At 41.9% G+C, this 26,442-nt stretch overlaps 1 protein-coding gene across 1 annotated transcript in view; it reads right to left on the reverse strand.

Annotated features, from left to right (window-relative positions):
* Positions 1 to 710: 710 nt before the first annotated feature.
* The window catches only part of LOC124596486 (filamin-B), an 896,651-nt gene continuing 870,919 nt past the window's right edge, over positions 711 to 26,442 (reverse strand). The window contains exons 46-50 of the mRNA XM_047135636.1: positions 25,645 to 25,787; positions 14,458 to 14,592; positions 10,452 to 10,634; positions 8,582 to 8,763; positions 711 to 980 (exon numbers count right to left, since the gene is read on the reverse strand). Coding sequence (XP_046991592.1) covers positions 864 to 980; positions 8,582 to 8,763; positions 10,452 to 10,634; positions 14,458 to 14,592; positions 25,645 to 25,787 — 760 coding nt within the window. The 3' untranslated portion in view covers positions 711 to 863. The remainder of the gene's footprint in view (positions 981 to 8,581; positions 8,764 to 10,451; positions 10,635 to 14,457; positions 14,593 to 25,644; positions 25,788 to 26,442) is intronic.

The raw sequence follows: 26,442 nt of genomic DNA on the forward strand, positions 1-26,442 counted from the left end.
GCGGCCAAGAGACTGCTGGACCAACCACTTACTGAAAATGCCACCCGACATGAAATATTTCATTTTAATTACTGCTGCACTGCCCATGCCCTTTGAATTGTTCCTACCAACAACAGCTTTTCTGGACTGCACAGGTAGGAACCCTCCTTATAATCTCCAGTCTCAGTCTCCCACCTGCTTGCCCCTTCCCTGCTCCCACTCCAGCACTACACCTGCAAACACACCTACAAATTGTTTCCCTTCTGTGCCTGCCCCCACCCAAACATACCTTCCTAACAGCTTTATCTTGACCCCACCAAGTCCCAGCACATACCTTGTGTCCCTCCCCTTACCCCCCACCACTCATCTCTGACTGCTGCTCAGTCATAAGCAATCACAGTCAGGCACTAGTGTTCTGTGACAGTGGTCACCTGTGTTCTAGTTCTGCTTTTGTGTGTGTCTTTTCTAATGTAGCAGAAGGACTCTTTCTGAGAGCTTTAATATTTTAGTAGTCTGAACTGTACCCATCTGCGACTTGACACCACCTCTATAATCTATACTTTATATGTAGTTGTTATACTTTATACAGAAAAACATTGTGTTTCAGGTACTCTTTCATCATGTACAAAGTCATGTTCCAAATTTTTATTTTTATAGAATTACTGGTAACAAGGATTCGTTTATTACTGAGGAATCGACCACATTTTCTGGAAATATATATAAAAATAAAGTACCATTGGTTCAATTTTTATAACATTAATACAGACAATAAATTTAAGATACCGATTTTAAATACAGCCAGTTTTTGTTTTCTGACAGGTGAATTAACCACAAATGATGTATCGAGAACAAAAACAGGCACACTTCGGTGAACTGCCTCTGCATCAGAGCTGCGGCTGAGAACCCCTCCATGTTGACTGACCAGTTCCAAAATTCATATGCGCATACCCTGTCGAGTATCCGACACTGCCGTACAGTTCTGAGTTTGGAGAGTGGCTGCCCTGTAAAAAACAAACAATACCTTCAGTTTTCATTTAAGCACACCTCGGTATGAACATAAAAGACAAACTTTTTACTCGACCCCACACTGTCTCACAATCTGTTACGATTGTACAACAACACGCAGTACAATCTGGCTAAAGGCTACGATTAAATAATAAAGGAAGAAGAAAGGAAGAAAGATAAAATATCAAATCACCATAGGAAAAGTTGCAGGTGCTTTTGGAATGAACTGCGTGTAAGTAAAATCTGTTCTGAAATTATCTAATTTTGACCAAAATCAGTGTTAAATGCACATTTCCCTGGAGGTCACGAATGAACTTCTCGACAATCGAGACCTACTCAAATGCACTCACTGATAATGAAATGAAGGGGGCACGGATACGACTCAAAAACTTAGGACAATCCTCAAAGTGGAAGCTCCCTCAAGATCAAATTTGAAGGTTGTATTTACCGTGCTCTTAAATTTAGACATACTACACCACAACAAAGACTAGTTCCTGTGATGAAAACTGTAACTGGGGTTGGGTGGGGGTGGAAAGAAGGAAGCACTGTGAAAGTGGATTTGCTCACATTGTTAACTCCTTCATGAAGTTCTGGCCCCAAAAGTGTCAGGATGTCTTAGTCTGATTATTTGATGCACCTGAAATGGTGTGGTTTATTCCCAAAGCCAAAAAGCACTTTGAAAAGATGACATCTTGTCAACATTGAAAAAAGAAAGTAAGAATTGCTCGAACCGATTCACACCACAGCAAAGATTGTGTTCTAGAGGCATAACAAATATTAAAATAAAATCACAAATGTGGAATTCTCATTGCCTTTGTTTTAAAAATGATAGAATTCTACGATTATTTTTCGAGAAAAATAGATATTTCATCCATTTATTGATCAAATGACATATGCAAATTCTCTATTAATAAATTGTTACATTTGGGCAATACACTGTAAGTGATGGGAAGCTAAATCAGAGAATGCCTCACTTTCACCATGATGTCATATGCCCAGCAGCCAGTGTTAGTTCTATTCACAGGCTGTAAATGTTCTGACTGCCTTGATTAATTTTAAGAAGTCAAAGACAATTTTTTTTAGTGTTCTTTAGTACATCACTATTTCAGCAAACTGATAAATTCAAGACAAAGAGGCTTTCACAGAGTGAGAGAGAGTACCAGCACTGCAAGTAGCTGCCCGAGTAATGTGTCCCAAAATTCTAATTCTGTATGAATTCCCACTGTGCTACAATAGTGTGTGGAATTTATTTCAACTGAAATACAAGACAGCTGCTTCTTAGGAAATTTTTTTTTGTCTTGCCCTCGTAGAGTTTAAATGAAACACATTTTTATTCCAGAATGAAATACGTTATTGTCCCAGTGAGTCAGCACTCAAATGACCATTTGTAATGGATAAAAAAGATGATAACAAATGTGGTCACACAACTTCAGCCTTATTCAAATGAACACTTATTCTCTTTACACAGAATTGAGGGTTTGCGCAGGAATGAACCAACAGACTCCAGTTAAGTTATTTTCATCAGGGAAACATTCCACGTGGGAAAAATATTTATAAAAACAAAGAAGATGTGACTTACCAAACGAAAGCACTGGCAGGTTGATAGACACACAAAAAAACACAAACATACACACAAAATTCTAGCTTTCGCAACCAACGGCTGCTTCGTCAGGAAAGAGGGAAGGAGAGGGAAAGACGAAAGGATGTGGGTTTGAAGCGAGAGGGTAAGGAGTCATTCCAATCCCGGGAGCGGAAAGACCTTAGGGGGAGAAAGGGACGGGTATACACTCTCTCTCTCTCTCTCTCTCTCTCTCTCTCTCTCTCTCTCTCTCACACACACACACACACACACACACACACACACACACACACACACACACACACACACACACACATCCATCCGCACATACACAGACACAAGCAGACATTTGTAAAGGCAAAGAGTTTGGGCAGAGATGTCAGTCGAGGCGGAAGTAAAGAGGCAAAGATGTTGTTGAAAGACAGGTGAGGTATGAGCAGCGGCAACTTGAAATTAGCGGAGGCTGAGGCCTGGCGGATAACGAGAAGAGAGGATATACTGAAGGGCAAGTTCCCATCTCCGGAGTTCTGACAGGTTGGTGTTAGTGGGAAGTATCCAGATAACCCGGACGGTGTAACACTGCGCCAAGATGTGCTGGCCGTGCACTAAGGCATGTTTAGCCACAGGGTGATCCTCATTACCAACAAACACTGTCTGCCTGTGTCCATTCATGCGAATGGACAGTTTGTTGCTGGTCATTCCCACATAGAAAGCTTCACAGTGTAGGCAGGTCAGTTGGTAGATCACGTGGGTGCTTTCACACGTGGCTCTGCCTTTGATCGTGTACACCTTCCGGGTTACAGGACTGGAGTAGGTGGTGGTGGGAGGGTGCATGGGACAGGTTTTACACCGGGGGCGGTTACAAGGGTAGGAGCCAGAGGGTAGGGAGGGTGGTTTGGGGATTCCATAGGGATGAACTAAGAGGTTACGAATGTTAGGTGGACGGCGGAAAGACACTCTTGGTGGAGTGGGGAGGATTTCATGAAGGATGGATCTCATTTCAGGGCAGGATTTGAGGAAGTCGTATCCCTGTGGAGAGCCACATCCAGAATCTGATCCAGTCCCGGAAAGTATCCTGTCACAAGTGGGGCACTTTTGTGGTTCTTCTGTGGGAGGTTCTGGGTTTGAGAGGATTAGGAAGTGGCTCTGGTTATTTGCTTCTGTACCAGGTTGGGAGGGTAGTTGCGGGATGCGAAAGCTGTTGTCAGGTTGTTGGTGTAATGATTCAGGGATTCCGGACTGGAGCAGATTCGTTTGCCACGAAGACCTAGGCTGTAGGGAAGGGACCGTTTGATGTGGAATGGGTGGCAGCTGTCGTAATGGAGGTACTGTTGCTTGTTGGTGGGTTTGATGTGGACGGACGTGTGAAGCTGGCCATTGGACAGGTGGAGGTCAACGTCAAGGAAAGTGGCATGGGATTTGGAGTAGGACCAGGTGAATCTGATGGAACCAAAGGAGTTGAGGTTGGAGAGGAAATTCTGGAGTAGTTCTTCACTGTGAGTCCAGATCATGAAGAGGTCATCAATAAATCTGTACCAAACTTTGGGTTGGCAGGCCTGGGTAACCAAGAAGGCTTCCTCTAAGCGACCCATGAATAGGTTGGCGTACGAAGGGGCCATCCTGGTACCCATGGCTGTTCCCTTTAATTGTTGGTATGTCTGACCTTCAAAAGTGAAGAAGTTGTGGGTCAGGATGAAGCTGGTTAAGGTAATGAGGAAAGAGGTTTTAGGTAGGGTGGCAGGTGATCAGAGTGAAAGGAAGTGCTCCATCCCAGTGAGGCCCTGGACGTGCGGGATGTTTGTGTATAAGGAAGTGGCATCAATGGTTACAAGGATGGTTTCTGGGGGTAACGGATTGGGCAAGGATTCCAGGCGTTCGAGAAAGTGGTTTGTGTCTTTGATGAAGGATGGGAGACTGCACGTAATGGGTCGAAGGTGTTGATCTACGTAGGTAGAGATACGTTCTGTGGGGGCTTGGTAACCAGCTACAATGGGGCGGCCGGGATGATTGGGTTTGTGAATTTTAGGAAGAAGGTAGAAGGTAGGGCTGCGGGGTGTCGGTGGGGTCAGGAGGTTGATGGAGTCAGGTGAAAGGTTTTGTAGGGGGCCTAAGGTTCTGAGGATTCCTTGAAGCTCCGCCTGGACATCAGGAATGGGATTACCTTGGCAAACTTTGTATGTGGTGTTGTCTGAAAGCTGACGCAGTCCCTCAGCCACATACTCCTGACGATCAAGTACCACGGTCGTGGAACCCTTGTCCGCCGGAAGAATGATGATGGACCGGTCAGCCTTCAGACCACGGATAGCCTGGGCTTCAGCAGTGGTGATGTTGGAAGTAGGATTAAGGTTTTTTAAGGAGGATTGAGAGGCAAGGCTGGAAGTCAGAAATTCCTGGAAGGTTTGGAGAGGGTGATTTTGAGGAAGAGGAGGTGGGTCCCGCTGTGACGGAGGATGGAACTGTTCCAGGCAGGGTTCAATTTGGATAGTGTCTTGGGGAGTTGGATCATTAGGGGTAGGATTAGGATCATTTTTCTTCGTGGCAAAGTGATACTTCCAGCAGAGAGTACGAGTGTAGGACAGTAAATCTCTGACGAGGGCTGTTTGGTTGAATCTGGGAGTGGGGCTGAAGGTGAGGCCTTTGGATAGGACAGAGGTTTCGGATTGGGAGAGAGGTTTGGAGGAAAGGTTAACTACTGAATTAGGGTGTTGTAGTGCCAGATTGTGTTGCTAGGAATTTTAAGGTTTTGGAGGGAGTGGAGCTGGAAGTGGGAGACTGAGTAGATGGGAGAGACTGGGTTTGTGTGCAATGAGAGGTGGTTGAGGTTTGCTGGAAAGGTTGTGAAGGTTGAGAGAGTTGCCTTTCCGGAGGTGGGAAACCAGGAGATTGGATAGTTTTTTAAGGTGAAGGGTGGCATGCTGTTCTAATTTGCGGTTGGCCTGTAGGAGGATGCTCTGAATAGCCGGTGTGGATATGGGAGAGGAAAGATTGAGGACTTTTATTAAGGATAGGAGTTGACGGGTGTGTTCCAATCCTGGGAGCGGAAAGACTTACCTTAGGGGGAAAAAAGGACAGGTATACACTCGCGCACACACACACACACACATATCCATCCACACATACAGACACAAGCAGACACATTTAAAGAGTCTTTAAGGTCTTTAAATATGTCTGCTTGTGTCTGTATGTGTGGATGGATATGTGTGTGTGCGAGTGTATACCTGTCCTTTTTTCCCCCTGAGGTAAGTCTTTCCGCTCCCGGGATTGGAATGACTCCTTACCCTCTCCCTTAAAACCCACATCCTTTCGTCTTTCCCTCTCCTTCCTTCTTTCCTGATGAGGCAACAGTTTGTTGCGAAAGCTTGAATTTTGTGTGTATGTTTGTGTGTGTGTCGACCTGCCAGCACTTTCATTTGGTAAGTCACTACATCTTTGTTTTTAGATATATTTTGCCTACGTGGAATGTTTCCCTCTATTATAACCATATATATAATCTCTGTGTGTGTGCGTGTGTACACGTACTGTGGCGAATCACACGCTGTACCATTTGAGAGATACAGAGGCGAGCTACTGTGCTAGGACTTAACCCAGTTCACCTATTACTAATGCCACTTCATCACAACGAATGCACCTATCCTTAGCACACAAAGTACTGCGCCATAATCTAAGAGTGAAATTCAGAGCCGAAATAGCTTTTGCAAACTTTTTCACTGTATTAAGCTACCTCTATTAGTTTTCAATTAATTTACCAAAAATTACATTTGGAACAAAATGTCCTTATTTATAACATTTGTAATTGTTATAGAAAGTTCTAATTACAGAACTCAATTACATTGAGGAAATAATACATCTGTACCAAGTTTCAAGATAACCATCAATACAAGGAATCTTAAGGAGATAGTTCAGAGGTCATATTCTACTGTTGGTTCTGTTCTAAAAACTCTAGCCAGCAACATTTAAATGTAGTCGAGCTGAAAGGTATTCAGTAACTAAAGCCAACTTAACTTCAATCATATAAAAATTATGAAGATGGTGTTATTACACAACAGAGTTATTAAATAGTGTGTGTCTGAAAAAGCAGTCATTTAGATGCTGCTAAATGTGCCAAGAACTGTCGATAGCAGATGTTCCATTCGGTGGTCGGCTGCACCCATATATAAATACAGCCAGAGAGGCACTACGGAGACTCTTGGTGTCGAGCTATCAATCTGTCCACGTCGGTCACCCATCGGCAAACTCTCTGTCTTAGCTGATATCGGGCACCTACCAAATGTGTTTTTTTCTGTAGAAGCAGAAAGTGAACTTGTGAGGACTGTACACAGTCCCTGAAATGGGACTACCTTCCCATTCCTACCCAAAATTCCTTCCTAATGTCAACATTCTCTGAAGAGGTCACTTTTAGCTCAAATTTTTAACTTTCTGAACTTTATACTGTTGTCTAGAGTTTGCTATTTTAGATTAAATGTCACATTAATATGTTACCCAATTTATATTAGCAACTAAGAGGAGTAAGCCATTCAATAACAATCCAACTCTGAAATTTTGTGATACGAAATGTGCAGCCATGTTGCACCACACATTCTTGAAAATTTACTTATCCACTATTATGTTTATTCATTATGATTATTTAAAATGATAGGTCTACTTGACAGGTATCCAAAACACATATAACAATACCTTACTTAAAGTAATTTGTTTGTAATTAACTAAAAGTAATTTAAATTGTTGCACTGTAAAACATAGAGCCATGTGGGCATAGGCAGTATGGATGTAGCAGGAAGAGGGAGTCAGTCACAGAGTGTCAGCTAGTCAGTCTGCATTATTGTCTTTCAGAAAATGTTTGAGAGAGAGACTCCTTCAGAGACTTGGCAGATGATAAAATGTATCTATGAGTACCATCAATATATACTCTAACTGATCATAATACAAAACAAGAAAAGTGATATACTATGTGTTTTATTTAAAAATTAGTGCATCAGCAACATCAAACTCTGGGACTTTCTGAAGCAACAACCCCCAAGGTTATCAAAGTTGAGTACCTGATCATATGATGCTGCTAAGTTATTATGTGAACTTTTATAAACTGTGACTGAAATTTTCCAGTTTTCACTCGTCTTCGTACTTCTGAATGGTGGAGACTCAAACTATTAAGTTGCTCTGATGGTACAGTTGAGAATTCATTATTACCACTTTCCATTTATAGATAAAACTATAAAAACTGCATATTTTACTCTCACCTGGCATCAGTGGTAATTAAAATGCTTCCCTCCTCACGCACATTTAAGGGTGGTATTTTATCCTCAATCGCTTAGATTTCACAGAAGTAACTGTTCGTACGTCATCCATAAAGTTGATAATACCTCTTGGCCACCCACTGAGGAAATAGCTAGTAGAAACATTTTATTTCAGTGAGTACAAGAAGAATGTGTACTTGCAGTCTGGAGATTATCATCAGTATGTTCTCCAATGCTTTCTGGCTGACCAACAAAAATAGCCTTCAGGTTTTCGTAAAAACGGCGACGAACACACATTAAATTTAACCCACTGTGCCACAGTGTGCACACATGCTCGTGTTAGGGCTCAACTTTGATATGTTGCAGAAACTAGATAGGCAATGTGCTTTTGTCAAGTTCTGTAAACAAACATTACGCCATGGGTATGTCATCCTACACCATACCCTGGATGTCCAATAAGCTGATGGCTATACAATCTCTATGAGGGTAGGCAGACCATATGTCCCTGAAATGAGCAACACAATAGGTCCATTACTAAGAAACAAACACACACAGATAATTATCATACATTTTTATTTCCTTTTGTCCCATGTGGTTCTGACAAGAAGATATCCTGGGTCAGGAGGAAGAATTTCATCTCCAGATGTGATATTCAATTTTCAGTGTATCTACTAGTCTCTTGGGAATCTTGCACTGTGTCATATTGCTTTTTCATTTCTTTCTTGTCTGTTCTCAAGCATTCAATTTACATTTAGTGTGTTACATAATACAAGCAATATCCACATACCTGCAAAAACCTCGTGAGTTCCTCTTGCGTATCAAAAATCATGACGACAAAAGGCGACCCCGAAACGTGCTCGCCAGCCCACTTGACTTCAACACGGTAGTCCCCCGGCTCTGTGGGATCGTACTTGCACAGGATAGTCCTGTCCTTCTGGCTCTCCCTTTGCATTTCTACTCGAAATGCTCCTACAAGTAAATGAATTTATTACAAGGAATCCACTTTTTGTTGATCCTTTCCAAAACATTTAGATAAAAGTGACAAAATGCTATCCCGTAATGCAAAGCAGGAAAATGAGAATGCTTACACCAAATGTAACTGCGTGTCCACACCAAAGTACCACTAACAAGGTAAACTGTATTTCTGACTGGAACAGCAGAGCTGTCATGTTTCTGTCAGAGAAATACAGATAAAGACAGGCACACTTCACTTTTGTTCAAGTGGAGTGCTCCCAACTGCTACTTCAGTAAATGTTGACTGAAGTGAGTGCAGATTTCTGCAAGAATGCAGTGCTTTTTTTTCTGATGCTCATAATGTGTGGCTGGCAGTGCCTATGCAATCATTTAATGTAGTGTAATAACAATCTCTGTCACTTGTGAGCAGAGAAAATTTGTGCACCGATTTACCCTGCTTCGACATATGCTATCTGAGAGAATACTTTCAGTCTGATTACTTGTAGCACATGCTGTCTAGCAATTATACCAGATTCTTACATGTCTTCTGTCCAACACTGTGAATAATAATGTAAGATATTATTGTAATCACAAAATAACTGCTTGGAAGACTCAATCAAAGCTGTTCTGGATTTCAGTGTGAGACAATACAGTGATTGTCAGGTGGGATTTAAATACCCACCTCCACATCCCCACACCCTTGTGGTAAAATAGATATTCAGTACAAATATATGGAACAATTGTAAAAATATTATGAAAAGACAAGTTGCTACTCACCGGAGATGCTGAATCACAGATAGGCACAAAAAGACTGTCACAAACAAAGCTTTTGGACATTAAGGACTTCGCCAACAACAACAACCATCTACACACACACACGCACACACACACACGAACAGAAGCACCATCAACAACGGTGCTGCTGCTTGCAGTGATTTCAGTTGCCTGAGACTGTAGCCGTGTTTGCAAGTGTGGCCTTAATGGTCCAAAGCTTTATTTGTGACAGCCTTTTTGTTGAGCGTATCTGTGACTCAGCATTTCTGCTATATGGTGAGTAGCACCTTTCCTTTTCATAATATTGTTACATTTTATCCTCGATTTTCCATTGTTTGAACAATTGCATAATGTTGACAGTACATACCATAACTTCATCAACATTTATTCATCGTGCAATGTGTGTTTCATCTAAGGAACCAGAGTGTCATTTGTCATTGGATTTTGTTGCAAAAGGCAATTTTTGCAACCATATGGTACCATTCCCTAGGGCACTTGTCCCTTTTGGCACCTTTTAAAATGGAATTGTGCTGGCAAAATTTTCTGATTATTTCTGTACTGCCTTTAAAGAGACACTGTCATTGTGCAATAAATGCTATGAAACTGAACATTTTTAAATATCAGTTAATAATTCTGAAATTTAAAAAAAAGAAAACTAATAGGTGATTAACGGGATTCGAACAAGTAACTTTACGATTAGAATGTGATCATGCTATGGGCATATTGTGAATGTTCTAGCTTCAAAGCTGCTTTTTTTGTTTAGTTTTTTTCCATCAAATCTTACCAGTAAAGAGAAAATCCTACAATTGCAGGGAAAATCCTACACGCACAGAGAAACTTTGAGAGTTTAAGTGACGACACCTGAAAAGACACTCCACTCTACAGCTACTACAAGGTATGCTAATTTAAGAACATAAACTTAAGTGTACCTTTTGGTCCTCTGACCCTGACTGTGAGCTGCCCTGCTCCAGCTCCCCTCGTGTCACAGATGAAGCGGCTCTGGAAAGTTGCCAACACTCCGTGCTCCACTCCAGGCCCATACACTCGCACCTTAGTGGCATCTGGTGCCCCGGCGACTCTAAGTGTAAAAGGGCTACCGGCAACGTGTTCTCCTGTCATCAAAATATGTGGAAACGTATGTAAAAACAATTATTCACTGCCATCTAAAGAATTACCCATGAAAGCACTGTGTATATGTAAATATGGGCATAAATACTGAGAAGTGGCTAGAGTGCAACCTCAAATGATGGAATAAGAAACTCAAAATTTTATCATAGCATACTGTCATCCAAATGTTTTACATTTGTACTTCCATAATTCCACTAGCTTCTGATAAAGGCATTAGAAGCCAGTGAAATTAAAGAAGGGAAATGTAGAAAATTACTTTTTCTCTAGGAGGTAACAATATATACACATAGCGAGCCTGTGTTCCTGAACTATTATCAACGATACGAACAATTTACGGAAAGGTGTCGCTCACCACGAAGTCACCAACGGCACAGCAACACTTAGTGCTGAAAATAAAAGCAAAGCGGCCTGGAAAGGGACACGGACAAACAGAACCAGAATATCAATAGCTTACATGTAAAATATTTTGGTATATTGATAAATGATCCACAGAAACTAGCAATGTGAATAATTGTTTTTCTGGTGTAGCAGAGGAACTATAACAAAAATGCACAAAATCAAATGTTGTTCCAACAGAAAATTGTTTGGCAAGTGAAACGGCAATGTTATGACAGAGTAAAAAGTTCAGAAAATATTTAAAAAATTAAAAAAAAAAAAAAAAGGAAGTCAGTAGGTAGTTTACAATCCCTATTAGCCAATATAATAAATGAGTCTTTCAGCTCACATGCTTTTCCAGATTATCTATAATAGGCAAGAGTTGTGTCTTTACTAAAATAAGGACCATTTTTACATTGTTGTCATTCTTAGGAATAATAGTGTCTGTTACAAAAGACAGGGTAACAAATTACTCGAATAAACACAACCTCCTCATAGAAACACAGTTCCATCTACGGAGCAGTAAAAATACAGAATTAGCAATAGTGCAGCTTGCAGAAATGGTGCTTTATGCAGTAGACAAGGATGAATATGTCACAGGCATACTTTTAGATCTATCGAAAGCATTCGATACTGTTGCCTACACAGTTCTACTAAAAATACTTCAAGTCCTTAGCAGTACGATGAAGTGCCTTTGACTGGTTCTGACTGTGTCTGAAAAATAAGGCACAAAGCACAGGCTACAAATAAAGCGGAAGTCTTTGTGAAACATCTGTCATGTGTATTAATGAAAGGGGTGGGGGCAGCTGTCCACGACTCAACATCTCCACTACATGGTGCATAGCAATCTATCTTTTAAATAATATTATCATTATTGCATCTGACATTTTCCATTGTTTGAGTGTGTCTCTCATAGTTACACAATATTCCTATAAGCACTCCATCTTTAACTACAGAATAATTTTATGAGCACATCACACACAAGACATGGACACTGTGTGCAAACTGAAAAAACGGGCCATCACAATAATTACTAAAAATAGTAACTGAGCACCTCACAGAGATCTGTTTCAATGGCTAGTTATTCTAATTCCACCATTTGACTATATCTACCAATCAGTTATGCGTGTTGAGAAAAACACCAGCAACTATCTCACAAACGGCAGCATTTGAGATCATTGAACAAGAGCCTAACTAAACTTACATTTGCCGAGTTAAACAAACACAATACGGCATTTTCTGCGAGGGTACAAAATTCTACAACACATTTCCCAGTGGCATTAATTAATACTACAAACTCGCTGACTATTTAGACAACACCAGGTAGTGAGGAATAAAAAAAAAAGACATTATTTTATAATAAACATCAAACATATAGTAAACTGTCACAGTTTAATGGTTCTTACAGTAAAATCCTGCACTCTGAACTTGTGACTGTGACTTTCCATTCTGTTGAGCTCAATGTGGTAAGGTGTCGATTTAACTTTTTCTGATAGGCCAAGATGACAACATAAAGAATCTGCTTGAATGGCAGAAGTATTCACAAAGGTCCTGATGCCAGCAGTAAACAACTGTTCCCCTTTTTCAGTTAAGGTGACAAGTCATATCATTTTGTAAATATCTATGGATGAATAAACAACTAATGAACATAAATTATTGTTGTTCTCATCTTCCATCTGGAGACTGGTTTGATGCAGCACTCCTAGGTAGTTGTTGCTGTAAAGACTCTTCAGCTCTGCATAACTACTACAGACTAGTTACTGTAGTCAAATCTTAGTGTCCTTCTAGATGGACTAATAAATGAATGAATGAATAAATAATTAAATAAAAAGGCAATACAAATACATGGGGCTGGCCAAGATTTAACTACAGGACACAATATTTCAGTTGAATAAAACTTGCTCTCCCAACTCGTAGTTCTTTCTTGAAGGAGCGAAGAGGAATAGATGTGTAGTCACCCATCATAACACAATATGTATTTAAGAGTTTCCCTTTGTGTAGATAACTGGCTTGCTCCCATACATTAAGGGAACCGTAAACTCTAAGTGCTTTATTTCTTGTTTGAGAAAATAAACTGCCTTATTTTTCATTCAGTATTTGCATTTTTTCATACTAAAGTACACACTGTTTGCGTCTCCTTTCCTTTCCACTTCTCCTAATTTGTTAATCATTCTTTTCTCATATATATCTTTTTTATTTGCTGTTTTCTGAACAGTGCTACCAGGTGTACAAGTATGAAATGCGGATTTCAGACAACAGACATCACACCAATGTTGTGTTGTGTTTTTAATATGTTGAAATTTATACTGAACAAAGAGCATTCACAGCAAGCATTTTTGTTTTCATTTGAAGAAAACTGCTGTTGTATCATACGATTACTTTGAGAAGTTTATTGAGAACATGCTCCATTGCGATATATGTGTGAACGATGGTTTCAGCATTTCAAAAATAGTGGCTTCGATGTTGCAGCAAGGAATGTGGAAAATCACCAAAAAAATATGAAGATCTGCAGTTGGAAGCATTGTTGAATGAAGATGATGAGCAAACACAAAAACAGCTCACCGAGCACTGTAGATGGGTATCACATGGGTTGAATGGAAGACAAATAGGGGGGGAAAAAAACCATGTGACATTTTGCTCACTCAGTACAAAAGGAAGTCATTTTTACATTGTCTAGTTACATGGGATGAAAAGTGGATTTATTTTGAGAATTCCTAGTGCAAAAAATCATGGATAGATGCAGGCACACCACCCACATTGACCACAAGACCGGGCAAAACCGGTGCACAATACATTGCAAGCACTCAGCTGAGAATTTCTATCCCATGCAACTTACTCACTGGACTTGGTTCTTTCTTATTACTACTTGTTTGCATCAATGGGTCACACACTTGCTGAGCAGTGCTTTGATTCAAACCAAGATGTGAAAAAATGGCTTATTGAATAGTTTTGAAGCAAAAGGGGAAATTTTTACTGGTGTGGTATTCACAAATTGCCCAAAAGACGGGAAAAATGTATAACAAACAGTGGAGCATACTTTGAATAAAGCACTATTTATCATCCTTCAGAATTTAACATCATTTTTTGAGACAAAAGAAGAAGCCACATTTCATACTTGTACACCTGGTATCTGCCATAATATTTTGGTCACTTGATAATTTTAAAGATGGAAATAGGAATAAAGTAACTGTTTTGAAAGCCAGATAATAGCATTTTTTAACATTTAAAATCCGCACACACTATATTCTCAAAAAATGTATACACATCAGCCAAGTCGTAGTGAATGTACGACAAAGAATATTTGGTTTACATTCTGATTAAACTGTACTCACCCCAGCTGTTACAGCACTATTACATTTCTTAATTACTCTTTATAACTTGAGCTTGAAAAGGATGTCACTCTTATTTTATCAAACAGGATATTTCTCTCACCTCCATACTTTATTGTGAGCGCATGACGCCCCGCTTCCTGAGGCTTGATGTTTAGAGTGAATGTTCCGTCCCCGTGGTCATACAGTTCGCAGTAAGCGACCTTGTGAGGTCCCACACAGTGCGCAGTGAGTTCGCCTGAAAGAAAGATAGAGAGAGTGATGTCTTTAATTGTGTTTGGCAGAAAATCGCAGAGCGAAATACGGTATACTGGGTTAAAAATAACTTATTGTTCCTTTCCTTATTGCAACGAAAAGTTACACCGTAATTTTATAATGTCACCAAACATGGCTGCACACTGAATGAACGTAAATATCTGGTGCACTCACACCACAAAAACTGAAAATAAAGCGACTAAGAAAAATACTCAGTACAAAAAGCTCACTGCTGCCTACACTCCCACTCTTGTTTTGTTGAGTTTGTTTTTAGATCACTGACAGACCTTTTCTGTTTGATATTAATTTGTCACCAGTGAAAGGTTTTGTGAATAAGCCTGCCAACTGTTTATCAGAATAAACATGATAGACTTCAGTCTCATTAGTTTCAGTATGTTCATGTATATAATGGTATGTAATGTCAATGTGCTTGGTGTGTTTGTGATGCTCTGTGTTTTTCATCAGGCAAATAGCACTTTGATTGTCAACATGGAGTGTTGTTGATTTGTCTAACTGAAGACCAAGTTCAATGAGAAAACCACACAACCAAACAACTTCAGTAGCAGCATCTGACAGCATCTGAAGCTGCTGTGTATTCGACCTCCATTGCTGATCTGCTTACACATTTCTGCTGACATGAACACCATATCACAGGCCCACCTGCTAACAAGCTCACACAGCCTGTTGTTGACCGACGAGTGTCACAGTCATCAGCAAAGTTGGTAGGTATCTGAGTAGACCAGTCAGTGCAGAAGAGTCAGCTTTGTATCTTATGATCAGGTCCCTGGTCCCCTGTAGATACTTTGTAATCCTTTTAACAGCGTGCCAGTGATCGAGACCTGAATTATGTAAAAACCTACTCACCATGCTCACAGCAAACATGTCTAGCTGTGAGACACTTCCTGCAAACATTAAGCTGCCCGCTGCCTGGCGATAAGGTTTGCTTTCCTTCTCCTTTACTTCATGTTAGTTTGCAGGAGACTGCCCACTGTGCAATGGTTCCAACATCAAAAGGAGTGGAGTTCGGTTTTGAATCATCCATGTTGAACTTCTGAAGTAAACAATTGATGTATCTTTGCTGGCCTATATGGATTTCTTTTGTAGAAGGGCTTTGTTCAATTTTCAATCCACAGTATTTCCCATTCCCCACAGTAATTTCAAACATTGATCCCAGTGCTGTCAAAACATTTTCGTCTTTCTGGAGACTTACAAACAAAAAAGCCATCATCCACATAAAGTGCCAGGTAAACATCAGTGTCATCTGTTAAAGCACGGAAAACACGTTTGTCTGCATTCAGTTGCACACAGCAAACCATTGTCAGAAACTGTACAAATTTTTGATTCCAACAACGTGGTGATTGATTGAGTACATATAGATTCCTCTTCAGTTAGCAAACGTTATTTGAGCCTACTTACAACTAAACCTTTTGGTTGCTCCATGTAAACCACTACTTTCAAATCTCCATTCAGAAATGCAGTCTTAACATAAAACTGCCTAATTTCCATATTTCATGAAGCTGCTAAAACTCTGAATCATATCAAACAACAGGAGAGAATGTCTCTTCATAATCAATGGCTTCTTGTTGTGAATAACCTTTTGCACATAATCTAGCTTTAAAGTGGCCAATTTTTCTCTCAGAATTCTGCTTCATGTGATAAACCCACTTACATCCAACTGCCTTGTGGTTGTGTGGTAATGGTACTAGATCCTAAGCTTCTTCAAAAGTTTGAGGTTCAAAGACAATGGCAGAACAAGCTATATATTGGTCCCGAAAATGAGCAGGTGCTTGCAGACTAGACCGACCTCTCAGATTCATCGTTCGATTATCTTTCATTCTCACGTGTCCTAAAGAGGTGGTTTCCAAACCATTTTTCATATGATGTTACATTGTTGTTTGCTTTACATGGTCAGTGATTTAAGATATATGCAGCACAGTTTACTGCCTCTGCCCACAATTCATGAGACAAGTCAGTACTTAATAACATACTGTGTGCACACTCAGCAATGGACCTGTTTTCTAGTTCAATTCGGCCATTCTGCTGTGGTGCATAGGGACTTGTTTTCCCATGTATTATAGCATTTTGCTTGAAATAATCCTCAAATTGCTTATTTATAAATTCAGTTCCATTGTTACTTCTCAGAGCATTGATTTTGTTTCCAGTTTGTCTTTCAATCAGTCTCTGAAATTCCGAAAACACAGGGAGAGTATCATGCTTACTTTTAGGAAAATACATGAACCTGTTACGAACTGCAATCATCCTTGAAAACTATTTACAACTGTGCACCTCCGACAGAGAGTTTTCTCATCCACTTACTCAAATCTACATGAATAAATTCACCAGGAACTTTCGATCTTGATCCCAAATTTGAATTAAAAGAATTTCTTTTCATCTTGCCATACTGACACAGTTCACAATGAAGATTTTCAACTTTATTCATACTGAAACCAGGTATTACGTTCAGATCAGCCGTATCCTTGAGACCATGAAATGAATGTGCCCAAGTCTCTCATGCCAGATCTTGGCGAATTTCAGGGAAGCAGGATTTGCCTGTAGTACATCTGGACATCTAAACAACATATGATAACACTGATTGTCCATCTTAATTTCTGCTGCAATTAGACCTGAACTGCGAACTTCCATTCTCTTGTCGCCAAAAATAACTTTCATTCCTCTTTTTGGGACTGCTCCCACTGAAAATAAATCTTTCTTTAGCTTAGGAATATATAATGTATTTTCCAAAGTGCAATGCTGCCATTTGCCCTCAACTAATGACAATACTTCAATTGATCCGATGCCTTTTGCTTTGACGATCAAGTTGTCTCCAATTTGAACAAATGAGTCATCCGACAGAATTGGCTTAAATGTGTCGAACCACTCTTTGTGTGATGTCATATGTTTTGATGCAGCACTGTCAGCTAACCAAATGTTATCACAACCTCGAGCAAAAACATACACATTCTGAACTCAAAGCTTTGTGCTCAGATGTATCAGTTTTTGTATTACTATAATGGAAGGAAACATTCCACGTGGGCAAAATTATATATTAAGATGAGGTGACTTACCGAACAAAAGCGCTGGCAGGTCGATAGACACACAAACAAACACAAACATACACACAAAATTCAAGCTTTCGCAACAAACTGTTGCCTCATCAGGAAAGAGGGAAGGAGAGGGGAAGACGAAAGGAAGTGGGTTTTAAGGGAGAGGGTAAGGAGTCATTCCAATCCCGGGAGCGGAAAGACTTACCTTAGGGGGAAAAAAGGACAGGTATACACTCGCACACACGCACATATCCATCCACACATACAGACACAAGCAGACATATTTAAAGACAAAGAGTTTGGGCAGAGATGTCAGTCGAGGCAGAAGTGTAGAGGCAAAGAAGTTGTTGAAAGACAGGTGAGGTATGAGTGGCGGCAACTAGAAATTAGCGGAGATTGAGGCCTGGCGGATGACGAGAAGAGAGGATATACTGAAGGGCAAGTTCCCATCTCCGGAGTTCGGATAGGTTGGTGTTGGTGGGAAGTATCCAGATAACCCGGACGGTGTAACACTGTGCCAAGATGTGCTGGCTGTGCACCAAGGCATGTTTAGCCACAGGGTGATCCTCATTACCAACAAACACTGTCTGCCTGTGTCCATTCATGCGAATGGACAGTTTGTTGCTGGTCATTCCCACATAGAATGCATCACAGTGTAGGCAGGTCAGTTGGTAAATCACGTGGGTGCTTTCACACGTGGCTTTGCCTCTGATCGTGTACACCTTCCGGGTTACAGGACTGGAGTAGGTGGTGGTGGGAGGGTGCATGGAACAGGTTTTGCATCGGGGGCGGTTACAAGGATAGGAGCCAGAGGGTAGGGAAGGTGGTTTGGGGATTTCATAGGGATGAACTAACAGGTTACGAAGGTTAGGTGGACGGCGGAAAGACACTCTTGGCGGAGTGGGGAGGATTCCATGAAGGATGGATCTCATTTCAGGGCAGGATTTGAGGAAGTCGTATCCCTGCTGGAGAGCCACATTCAGAGTCTGGTCCAGTCCCGGAAAGTATCCTGTCACAAGTGGGGCACTTTTGTGGTTCTTCTGTGGGGGATTCTGGGTATGAGGGGACGAGGAAGTGGCTCTGGTTATTTGCTTCTGTACCAGGTCGGGAGGGTAGTTGCGGGATGCGAAAGCTGTTTTCAGGTTGTTGGTGTAATGATTCAGGGATTCCGGACTGGAGCAGATTCGTTTGCCACGAAGACCTAGGCTGTAGGGAAGGGACCGTTTGATGTGGAATGGGTGGCAGCTGTCATAATGGAGGTACTGTTGCTTGTTGTTAACCCACCAACAAGCAACAGTACCTCCATTATGACAGCTGCCACCCATTCCACATCAAACGGTCCCTTCCCTACAGCCTAGGTCTTCGTGGCAAACGAATCTGCTCCAGTCCGGAATCCCTGAATCATTACACCAACAACCTGAAAACAGCTTTCGCATCCCGCAACTACCCTCCCGACCTGGTACAGAAGCGAATAACCAGAGCCACTTCCTCGTCCCCTCATACCCAGAATCCCCCACAGAAGAACCACAAAAGTGCCCCACTTGTGACAGGATACTTTCCGGGACTGGACCAGACTCTGAATGTGGCTCTCCAGCAGGGATATGACTTCCTCAAATCCTGCCCTGAAATGAGATCCATCCTTCATGAAATCCTCCCCACTCCGCCAAGAGTGTCTTTCCGCCGTCCACCTAACCTTCGTAACCTGTTAGTTCATCCCTATGAAATCCCCAAACCACCTTCCCTACCCTCTGGCTCCTATCCTTGTAACCGCCCCCGATGCAAAACCTGTCCCATGCACCCTCCCACCACCACCTACTCCAGTCCTGTAACCCGGAAGGTGTACACGATCAGAGGCAGAGCCACGTGTGAAAGCACCCACGTGATTTACCAACTGACCTGCCTACACTGTGATGCATTCTATGTGGGAATGACCAGCAACAAACTGTCCATTCGCATGAATGGACACAGGCAGACAGTGTTTGTTGGTAATGAGGATCACCCTGTGGCTAAACATGCCTTGGTGCACAGCCAGCACATCTTGGCACAGTGTTACACCGTCCGGGTTATCTGGATACTTCCCACCAACACCAACCTATCCAAACTCCGGAGATGGGAACTTGCCCTTCAGTATATCCTCTCTTCTCGTCATCCGCCAGGCCTCAATCTCCGCTAATTTCTAGTTGCCGCCACTCATACCTCACCTGTCTTTCAACAACTTCTTTGCCTCTACACTTCTGCCTCGACTGACATCTCTGCCCAAACTCTTTGTCTTTAAATATGTCTGCTTGTGTCTGTATGTGTGGATGGATATGTGCGTGTGTGCGAGTGTATACCTGTCCTTTTTTCCCCCTAAGGTAAGTCTTTCCGCTCCCGGGATTGGAATGACTCCTTACCCTCTCCCTTAAAACCCACTTCCTTTCGTCTTCCCCTCTCCTTCCCTCTTTCCTGATGAGGCAACAGTTTGTTGCGAAAGCTTGAATTTTGTGTGTATGTTTGTGTTTGTTTGTGTGTCTATCGACCTGCCAGCGCTTTTGTTCGGTAAGTCACCTCATCTTTGTTTTATATATAATTTTTCCCACGTGGAATGTTTCCTTCCATTATATTGATATCATTAATTTGAAGCCAACAATTACGTTTGTTATTGTCACTGTTGCATTTCGAAATCTTTTCTGTCGTCTTATTTTCCTCTTTCTGTTTTTGCCAGTAGTTTCACTTTGTATTCACCTTCTCCTTTTTACCGTAATCTGCTATACTATTTTATCCCGCCTATATATATACTCAATAATACGTAACCCACTTCCAAACCATAACCAAAAAAATTTTTTTTGCCGCTTTCAGCACTACCGCCGCTATAATATCCACCGTTTCTAGTTCACAAACAGCTCCTTTCACCTTTTAAACAACCATTTCGGCCAGTTCTAATAACTTTCGCTTTATTTCCATTTCCGATTTTCCCACATCACTGATCATTTTTAGCCGCTTCCCATGGGTTTTAACGCCATTATTTCTTCGTCACACAATTGTTAGCCTCATTTTCATAATCTGCCACCAAAATACCACTCCTTTTAATATACTACACGCAATTTTTTCGAAATTTTCCCGAATTTCTCCGTCCTTTAACGTGTTTTGGCGGCAACACAACCACCTAACCTTTATGCACATCGTTGTCTACCAACCCAAGTCCAACATAGCCCAGCTGTAACCAACTCCTTTTCGCCTTTTCTCATTCCAGATCTCCAGTTTCTTTCCGGTTCACCTTTATCTCTCCCCATATATTTTTATTTTCATTTTCATTTCACCTCATGTTACACTTTCCACCTTCTAATACCATGTCACCCTCACAACACCCCCACAATGACCCCATTAAGTTTTATTTACATTCCCTCCGCAAACATGCCTTCGCCCTAGCCAGATTACGCTCGCATATTTTATTTTCTCAGGCTTGTCTGACATTTGGCATTACCCCCAAAGGCCTCACACTCAAAGTTCCCATCTCTGGCTGCAACCCTTCCTTCCATCAGTCCCTATACCAGTTCCAAACTGAACAATCCATTGCCCTCACCCACCTAATCCTTCACCTACACATCAACTCAGCCAATGAACACACCCGTCAACTCCTATCCTTAATAAAAGTCCTTAATCTTTCCTCTCCCACATCCACACCGGCTGTTCAGAGCATCCTCCTACAGGCCAACCGTAAATTAGAACAGCATGCCACCCTCCACCTCAAAAAACTATCCAATCTCCTGGTTTCCCACCTCCGGAAAGGCAACTCACTCACCCTTCACAACCTTTCCAGCAAACCTCAACCTCCTCTCATTGCACACAAACCCAGTCTCTCCCATCTACTCAATCTCCCACTTCCAGCTCCACTCCCTCCAAAACCTTAAAATTCCGATCAACACAATCTGGAACCACAACACCCTAATTCAGTAGTTAACCTTTCCTCCAAACCTCTCTCCCAATCCGAAACCTCTGTCCTATCCAAAGGCCTCACCTTCAGCCCCACTCCCAGATTCAACCAAACAGCCCTCGTCAAAGATTTACTGTCCTACACTCGTACTCTCTGCTGGAAGTATCACTTTGCCACGAAGAAAAATGATCCTAATCCTACTCCTAATGATCCGACTCCTCAAGACACCATCCAAATTGAACCCTGCCTGGAACAGTTCCGTCCTCCGTCACAGCGGGACCCACCTCCTCTTCCTCAAAATCACCCTCTCCAAACCTTCCAGGAATTTCTGACTTCCAGCCTTGCATCTCAATCCTTCTTAAAAAACCTTAATCCTACACCCAACATCACCACTGCTGAAGCCCAGGCTGTCAGTGATCTGAAGGCTGACCGATCCATCGTCATTCTTCCGGCGGACAAGGGTTCCACGACCGTGGTACTTGATCGTCGGGAGTATGTGGCTGAGGGACTGCGTCAGCTTTCAGACAACACCACATACAAAGTTTGCCAAGGTAACCCCATTCCCGATGTCCAGGCGGAGCTTCAAGGAATCCTCAGAACCTTAGGCCCCCTGCAAAACCTTTCACCTGACTCCATCAACCTCCTGACCCCACCGACACCCCGCACCCCTACCTTCTACCTTCTTCCTAAAATCCACAAACCCAATCATCCCGGCCGCCCCATTGTAGCTGGTTACCAAGCCCCCACAGAACGTATCTCTGCCTACGTAGATCAACACCTTCAACCCATTACATGCAGTCTCCCATCCTTCATCAAGGACACCAACCACTTCCTTGAACGCCTGGAATCCTTACCCAATCTGTTACCCCCGGAAACCATCCTTGTAACCATTGATGCCACTTCCTTATACACAAATATTCCGCACGTCCAGGGCCTCGCTGCGATGGAGCATTTCCTTTCACGCCGATCACCTGCCACCCTACCTAAAACCTCTTTCCTCATCACCTTAGCCAGCTTCATCCTGACCCACAACTTCTTCACTTTTGAGGGCCAGACATACCAACAATTAAAGGGAACAGCCATGGGCACCAGGATGGCCCCCTCGTACGCCAACCTATTCATGGGTCGCTTAGAGGAAGCCTTCTTGGTTACCCAAGTCTGCCAACCCAAAGTTTGGTACAGATTTATTGATGACATCTTCATGATCTGGACTCACAGTGAAGAAGAACTCCAGAATTTCCTCTCCAACCTCAACTCCTTTGGTTCCATCAGTTTCACCTGGTCCTACTCCAAATCCCATGCCACTTTCCTTGACGTTGACCTCCACCTGTCCAATGGCCAACTTCACACGTCCGTCCACATCAAACCCACCAACAAGCAACAGTACCTCCATTATGACAGCTGCCACCCATTCCACATCAAACGGTCCCTTCCCTACAGCCTAGGTCTTCGTGGCAAACGAATCTGCTCCAGTCCGGAATCCCTGAATCATTACACCAACAACCTGAAAACAGTTTTCGCATCCCGCAACTACCCTCCCGACCTGGTACAGAAGCAAATAACCAGAGCCACTTCCTCGTCCCCTCATACCCAGAATCCCCCACAGAAGAACCACAAAAGTGCCCCACTTGTGACAGGATACTTTCCGGGACTGGACCAGACTCTGAATGTGGCTCTCCAGCAGGGATACGACTTCCTCAAATCCTGCCCTGAAATGAGATCCATCCTTCATGAAATCCTCCCCACTCCGCCAAGAGTGTCTTTCCGCCGTCCACCTAACCTTCGTAACCTGTTAGTTCATCCCTATGAAATCCCCAAACCACCTTCCCTACCCTCTGGCTCCTATCCTTGTAACTGCCCCCGATGCAAAACCTGTCCCATGCACCCTCCCACCACCACCTACTCCAGTCCTGTAACCCGGAAGGTGTACACGATCAGAGGCAGAGCCACGTGTGAAAGCACCCACGTGATTTACCAACTGACCTGCCTACACTGTGATGCATTCTATGTGGGAATGACCAGCAACAAACTGTCCATTCGCATGAATGGACACAGGCAGACAGTGTTTGTTGGTAATGAGGATCACCCTGTGGCTAAACATGCCTTGGTGCACAGCCAGCACATCTTGGCACAGTGTTACACCGTCCGGGTTATCTGGATACTTCCCACCAACACCAACCTATCCGAACTCCGGAGATGGGAACTTGCCCTTCAGTATATCCTCTCTTCTCGTCATCCGCCAGGCCTCAATCTCCGCTAATTTCTAGTTGCCGCCACTCATACCTCACCTGTCTTTCAACAACTTCTTTGCCTCTACACTTCTGCCTCGACTGACATCTCTGCCCAAACTCTTTGTCTTTAAATATGTCTGCTTGTGTCTGTATGTGTGGATGGATATGTGCGTGTGTGCGAGTGTATACCTGTCCTTTTTTCCCCCTAAGGTAAGTCTTTCCGCTCCCGGGATTGGAATGACTCCTTACCCTCTCCCTTAAAACCCACTTCCTTTCGTCTTCCCCTCTCCTTCCCTCTTTCCTGATGAGGCAACAGTTTGTTGCGAAAGCTTGAATTTTGTGTGTATGTTTGTGTTTGTTTGTGTGTCTATCGACCTGCCAGCGCTTTTGTTCGGTAAGTCACCTCATCTTTGTTTTATATATAGTTTTTGTATTACGTTTTGCTAAAAGATTTCTGCACTCAGATTTCAAATGTTCCTTTTTGTGACGGTAACAACATTCAACGTCTTTTCTACTGACCATGTTAGATGGACTGTTGTTGCTGGTATTTGAGCCGGCCGGTGTGGCCGAGAGGTTCTAGGCACTTCAGCCTAGAACCGTGCGACCACTACGGTCACAGGTTCGAATCCTGCCTCGGGCATGGATGTGTGTGATGTCCTTAGGTTAGTTAGGTTTAAGTAGTTCGAAGTTCTAGGGGACTGATGACCTCTGATGTTAAGTCCCATAGTGCTCAGAGCCATTTGAACCATTTGAACTGGTATTTGAACTGAACTTGCGCGTTTTGTCCACATTAACTGCTGTGAAGGCTGTTGAGTTTTCAACACATTGCAGAAGTTTTTGTCCTTCTTTCAATAACTTTAAAGTCAAATTATCGAATGTTTGTTGATCTTCAGCACACGAGTCCCACACAGTTGAAAAAATTGCAAACTTTGCTGGCAGACTTCCCAAAATTTTATCCATTTTGTCAACTTCTGTAACAGGTTCTCCAATATCAGCTAATGCTTTTACCAAGGACTCCAGCTGACTGGTGTGTTGTGCAATTGTGTCTGTTGACGAAATTCTGTAATCAAAAAAATTCTGCTTCAAAGCCATTTTATTAACTGCGGATCTGGCCCACATTTCCGCTGCATTTGTGCACATCATAACAGATTGCAACTGGTCAAATTCCATCTCAGTAGATAGAATGAGCATCATCTTCGCATTTAAGTCATCCCCAGTGGTTTGACTCTCACCAACTTCATTTGGTCTCGTTTTCCACTTGACAATATCGGGCACTTTTTTAGTACAAAAAATAATTTACACCTTATATGAAATCAAAGGTTTTCCACAATACACCAGTGAAATATGACCATTCCAGAACTTGAGCATCACGATTCACGCATATAAAACACTGATCAAAAGCAATGAATTTGCTGAACAGCAACAGATACCATACGTACGCGTTTGCCTGGGCCCATAACCTGATGCCTTTAATCATGTTTGGCAGAAAATAACAGAGCAAAATAGGGATATTGGAGTAAATATAACTTATTGCTCCTTCCTTTATTGCAACCTAAAACTACACCATAACCGTAACAACAACAAAAAACAAAGATATAATTCTATACCATCATGGAACACGGAAACACACAGAATATAAGAGAGACTAATACAACAAGCTCATGGCTATCAACAGAGAGCAAACTGAAAGAGATGAATGGTGCAAAACCTGAGTTAGAATGTGACCGGATTGACTTGAGAGATTAAATTTAGTAAAATATTGATGCTTCTGTCCAAATGTGTAGTGTAACTCTACTAAAATTTGAACATTATAAGTGCTAAGAAACAGAATACCGAGAAATACTCACCTGGGCCTGCTCGCCTCGTGTCAATAAAGCTCCGGATTTCTTTGCCAACAGTTCCTATGCGAAGACCATCACCAGAGCATACAACACGACTAGCATCTGCTACGGCTGTTATGTTTATTTTCAAAGGACAACCTTTCACCTGCCTGTAAATAATTGATAGTTTGTAGATATGATGAACATTTTTTTATTAGTTATTTATCCCAGAGATAAATTTATATTCTATGTTACTGACAAGCACAACAAACTAAACAACAAAGTGTAAAAAATTTTGTTTTCTGATAGCTGTATTACTGAATATAAGAATTACTGTTCTTTTTTTCCCTTCAATTTGGACAGTAATAATCCTCCATGTAACAAACTCACATGGCCTTGTTACTGCACAATTCAAACCACAGAGAAACAAAAAAAGAGAAAGATTGAGACAACAGTTCAGCTGTGTGGTGAATATACTTAAAAAAGGAAAAACAGAAATGTAGAAGAGACAAATATAGCAATAACAAATTTATGCAGAAAATAACAGACAAATTGATAAATACCATATTTTGATGCCTTCTGAATCTGCAATAAATATTTTTATCCTACTAAACTGCATAAAATTGTCACAAATCACCAGCAAAATAATCCTGGCTTTTGGAACTATTAGTTCCGTCATCAGCGACAAGAAAAGGATTGCTCGTGGAACGTTAACAAGGAGTGGCAGACACCTCTCATGCGAGTGAGGTGAGAAACCACATCTTACCAATGAGTTTTTAATGAAATGGAAATTGAGGTTCATATCACTACAAATTACAGAGTTCA

This window comes from Schistocerca americana, chromosome 2 (genome assembly GCF_021461395.2).
Source record: "Schistocerca americana isolate TAMUIC-IGC-003095 chromosome 2, iqSchAmer2.1, whole genome shotgun sequence".
NCBI lineage: Eukaryota > Metazoa > Arthropoda > Insecta > Orthoptera > Acrididae > Schistocerca > Schistocerca americana.